General features: G+C 44.1%; 1 protein-coding gene across 1 annotated transcript in view; it reads left to right on the top strand.

Moving 5' to 3' along the window:
* The first annotated feature begins 1,115 nt into the window (after nucleotides 1–1,115).
* The window catches only part of TARBP1 (TAR (HIV-1) RNA binding protein 1), a 62,015-nt gene continuing 57,754 nt past the window's right edge, over nucleotides 1,116–5,376 (top strand). The window contains exon 1 of the mRNA XM_008584726.1: nucleotides 1,116–1,142. Coding sequence (XP_008582948.1) covers nucleotides 1,116–1,142 — 27 coding nt within the window. The remainder of the gene's footprint in view (nucleotides 1,143–5,376) is intronic.

Genomic DNA, 5,376 nt, shown 5'->3' with positions numbered 1-5,376 from the left:
GCGTGGTGCTGACAACACCAAGTCAAGGGTTAAGATCCCCTTACCGGTCATCTTTCTTTTTTAAAAAAAAATATAAATAAATAAATAAATTACCCAGTCTCAGGTATTCTCTTATAGCAACACAAAAGGGACTAAGGCAAAAAGGAACCAAGGTTATCCATCTTTAGAGATCTCATGGAAAAATCTAAAAATACACGGTGTAGACAGCTAACACCCATGCATTTGAGGTATGTTGGAACCAGTGTCATCAGAGCCCAAGCAGGGTGATTGTTCAGCTATGGGAGCCAGAGGTGGAGGACAGATATCATACCAGAAAATGACTCCTCAGAGGCCACTGCTGGACACTCATGTGTCCACCACTTCTTTCTCAAAACTGTGCGTATTTGTTGTCAGAGGAAACGGGATGGGGCAGACTTTGGGTGTAAGGGATACACGAGCCAGTGCAAAGTAGCTAAACAGAAGGCAGGCAAATGCTGACACTTGTCCATACTGGCACCTGTTTTTGATGTTAAAATGACAGCTAGTCACAACCCAGATTTGTTTATGGATGAAGCAAGAAAATTGCAGGGAGTAGGGGAAGCAAACTGTTCTAACCCCTATTCCCTATTCATGTCAGTGAGGATGAGGAGGTGGCTATTCCCACAGCGGGTCTCCCCCATCTATCAAAGCAGGTCATTGTTTCATGCCAAACGAGGCGATGAGGATTTCAGCTCACGAATGCTCATGTTTCAAGCATGACTACGTCACTGGAAATTTTCCAGCTGGTCAACTTATAATACTATCGCGATGAAATACTGAATTTGTATTCAGCCAGTTTCAAGTACTTGTTCAATAACGATCAGGCTTCTGGTACTATGTTCAGTGTTTAGGATACAAGATGAATTAAAGCACAGTCCCAATTCTTAAGGAGCTCATAAGCTGCTGCAGAAATATACATATTTATTCATTCATCCAACAATAATCTACTGAGTACTTACTACGTGCCTGTTTTAGTCCGTTTCGTGTTGCTATAACAGAATTACCTGAAACTGGGTAATCTGTAAAGGAAAGAGGTTTATTTGGCTTACGATTCTGGGACAGCTGCATCTGGCATGGGCCTCAGGCTGCTTCTACTCATGACGAAAAGTGACAGCAGCCGGCAGGTACAAGCAGATCACATGGCGAGAGGAAGCAAGAGAGAGAGAGAAGGTGCCAGGGTCTTTTTAAGCAACAAGCTCTCGCAGGAACTAGTAGAGCGAGAACTCACTCATTAATCCCTCCTCCCCCAGAGAGAGCATTAATCCATTCATGAGGGATCCACCCCCATGACTCAATCAGTTTCCAACACTGCCACATTGGGGATCAAATTTCCATGAGTTTTGGAGGGGACAACACATCCAAACTCCATCAGTGCTAGATGCTGGGAGTACAGAGATTCCATAGGCAGTAAACTGGACATAGAAATAGTGTGTTTTCCTTTCTTGATGTGTTGGAGTTCATGCAGCAAAGTGAGTCGGACATCTTGCTGCTTTTTTATCATGCGACATTGGAGCAAGTTACCTCTCCCATCTTTGGTTTCCTCACCTGTAAAGTGGGAAATGCAACAGCTCTTCATTTATGAGTTGCTTAGAGGATTAAACGCAGTAATATAAAGATATTACCATGTCTGGCTTATCATAAGTGTGATAAGTGACTATTAGCCATTACTGTCACTACAATGAAAAGTTTGGGGAATACAGAAGTAGAAGGAAATTACTTTGGATATTGGGAATGGCTTCTTAGAGATGCCTTGTAATTTGGGGCCTCATGGAGGAAACAGTTATTCACTCAGTGAGCAATTCCTGGGTGTGATATAGCTAGAGGTAGGGGTACTGGCATTAGTGTAACAACAGACATAACCCCATAACCCCTGTCAAGCCCTCAAATTACTCACGGGTTGGGGAAGGAGAAAGGGACCAGGGAGAGGGCAGAGAAGTAGCCTACAGCTCCAACACAGTGTGATGACTGCAGTATTAGTGACAGGAGAGCATGTTTGCAGAACGTGGAAGAGGGTCACCTAACTTAGGTGGGGTGTTGGCGGTGGGAGTGGGGTATTAAGAAATGACTTTCTGGGAGATTACATTTGGACTGTGTCTTAAAAGGAAAATAACTAGTCAGGTGGAGATGGGGTGAGGGTTTTCCAGAAGGGGGAAGAGCTTTTGAAAAGACAAAGAGAAGTGAGAGCACATGACATGTCCTGGGGACTTCAAAGTTAGCATTGATGAGCGTACCTCAATAAGTTCATGGAAAGATTTGTATTATCTTTTAATTCTCCTTTTCCATGATCTTTTCGAAGTACCCTTGTATATGGGGCTTATCAAGAGGGCAAGGCTGGAGAAGTAGGCGGGAGCCCCATCGTGAGACACCTTGGTTGACATGCCAAGAAATTCAAACATTATTCTGAGCGCTGTGGGTAGCCGATGGTTTAATTTCAGGAAGGTCATCCTGGTAGCAATACGGAGTGTGTATTGGACTGGGGCATGAGCCAGGGAGGAGGCTATTGTTATTACCTTAGTACAAAATAAAACAAAGGTATTAGTGGGGACAGAGGTCACTAAGAGAGAGATTAGAAAGTTGCATGGATAGATTTGAAGAGTGATCGTATGCGAGAATCAAGGGACAGAGTAGGAGGTCTATTGGCTCCTAGGGTTCTCACTTGGGCAACTTGGGAATTATGGCCATTCTCCTAAACAGAGAATTCCTGGGAAGAAGTTGATTGGTGGGTAGTAATGGTGATGGGGAGGATATGGAGGGAATGAGGATACTGAGGTCAGATTTGTAAAAGAGCAGACCAAGAATTATACCCTGAGTGATAGTCAAAAGCAGACATCCGGTGGGCAGTTGGATAAATAGGCTTGGAGCCATCTCCTAAGGACAGGTCTCAGCAGAGAGACCAGGGCTTGACATATAGATTTTCTTCATCATTAGCATGTAAATGGTAGTCAAATCTATAGTTGTAATGAAGTTACTCAGGGAATGTTTACAGAGTAAGAAAAACAAGATCTGAAGATAGAACTCTGGAAACATCAATATGAAAAAGTCAGAAAAAAAAAAAAAGGATTCTGCATGAGATGGAGAAGAAACAGCTGGAGGAGTAGGAAAAAGGAAAAACATAAAGAAGCCATAAGATGAAAACCAAAGGAAGACAGTGTCTCAAGAAAGAGGAAACAGGGTCGACCCCATGGTGCACTCGGGAGAGTGTGGCGCTGGGAGCGCAGCGATGCTCCTGCCGCGGGTTCAGATCCTATATAGGAATGGCCGGTGCGCTCACTGGCTGAGTGTGGTGCGGACGACACCACACCAAGGGTTGTGATCCCCTTACCGGTCACGAAAAAGACAAAAAAAAAAAAAAGAAAAGAAAGAAAAAAAAAGGAGGAAACAGAGTCAAGTAAGATAAGGACAGAAAGGGGCAGCTTTTGCAATTAGGAGATCACTGCCCACCTCGGTGGGTCAGAAAAGTGGTGGTTGTGGAAATATCCAGTTAAGAGAGGACAGTGCAGGCAGCTGTGGGGAGGGGAGAGTTCCACGTGCCTGGAGCAATGGGCAGAGTTGGGGGAACCAGGTTCTGAGGCTGGCTGGCTTTCACCAGATCCCGATGAGCCTGGTCCAATGCTGTGCTCTGCAGCTGGCTTTTATCCTGTAGGCAACAGGGGACACACACATTCGTCGTTATTATTTTTTTGTATAAGTCATTTTTTTTAAATTGAGGTAAAATTTACAGAGTGAAACGCACAGATCTTAAAGGCTTAATTAAAGGAGTTTTGACTAATGTGAAATCTGCGTAACCAACACCATGATCAAGATAAAGCATTTCTGTCACCCTAGAAAGTTCCCTTGTGCCCCACAATAGTCCATGTTCACTCCCTCCAGGCAACTACTGTTCTCATTTCTATACCACAGATTATTTTTGTCTATTCTTGAATTTCGTATCAATGGAATCACAAGGATGTAAACTTTATGTCTGGCTTGTTTTGTTCCACATACTAGTATCGTTTTTGAGATTTATTTATATCGTTGCATGGATTAGCAATACCTTCTCTTATTGCTGACAGCATTATTGTATAAGTGGATCACAATTGCTTATCCTTTCGTTTACTGATGGAAATTTAGGTTGTTACAAGCTTTTATGACTAATGATGCTGAAAACGATCTTCTACAAGCCTTTTTGTCGACATATGTTTTCAGTTATTTTAGGCATATATCTAGGGGTACAATTGCCAGATCATAAAGTAGGTATATTTAGACTTTATAAGAAACAGTTTGTACCACGTACATGCCCATCAGTAATGTATCAGAATTCCCATAGTTCCATGTCCGTGGTTGCCATTTGGGGCTTTCAATCTTTTCAATTTTAGCCATTCTCATGAGTCTGAAGTGGGTTTAATTTGCATTTCTGACGATTTTTCTCTGATGATGTTGAACACCCTTTCAAGTGCTTATCATTTGCATATCTTCATTTGTTAAGTGTCTGCTCAAGACTTCTGACCATTTACGTTTGATAGACCTATACTAAGGGAAACAATATTTACTGACATTCTAAATGGTCTTAATACAGAACCACTTACGCCTTGTCAATGGAAAACTGAATGCCTCTGAAATATGGAAAAAGTCTTGCATGTGTAATGCCAAATAACTTTAAATTTAAATGTTTAAATTATACGAAAATAACTTAAATTTTTATTTTATCCATGATGTTTATTATATGTCGAGCTCTTTGAACGTGTCTTATCCATTGGCTGAGGGACAGATCTCTGTGGTTAGAACGTTAGGGGAAAAAAACCATGTGACCGATCCGGTTCGTCTGGTATTGAGCCAGGGACCCAGCCAGCACCATGCATGCTGACGTGAGGGTCTGTGTTTCCAGCTGTCATAGATACAGAAGACACAGACAAGTTTTGAGCTTGCACATGGGCGCACATGTGTTGTGCAGGGAGGTCCGCATCCTGGAGTCTCCTGGGGCACAGGGCCCGAGGGCTGCGTGGGGACCTCGCCTCCGACGGTATCCTAGTGCACAGCTGCATACTTCTCACCCCTAGCCGTGCCTCTGCACCGTTCTTGTGTTTTCATTATTTATTTTCAACGCACATGTCCAGAATCCACTTCAGACCCACTGTATCAGTCTTAGTGGGCGGTGCCCCGCAAGCACTTTTTTTAAAGAAGCTTCTAGGTGCACCTTCTCCGTGACCTGCTGTGTGTTCAGTCTCCAACCAGGAACCTACGGAGCCGGTGTAGACGCTACGTCCACGTGTCACGAGGGCTCCAGGCAGTGCGGGTGGCGCGAGCCCGACGTGCGCGGAGCCGCAGCCGGCCGGTCACGAGCGCTGGCGGGGTGCACGCGCACGCGGCGGCCGGGCACGC

Source organism: Galeopterus variegatus, unplaced genomic scaffold, assembly GCF_000696425.1.
Source record: "Galeopterus variegatus unplaced genomic scaffold, G_variegatus-3.0.2 Scaffold3348, whole genome shotgun sequence".
In the NCBI taxonomy this organism is placed as follows: domain Eukaryota; kingdom Metazoa; phylum Chordata; class Mammalia; order Dermoptera; family Cynocephalidae; genus Galeopterus; species Galeopterus variegatus.
The sequence above is the reverse complement of the archived record's forward strand: the minus strand, read 5'-3'. Positions and strand labels throughout refer to the sequence as shown.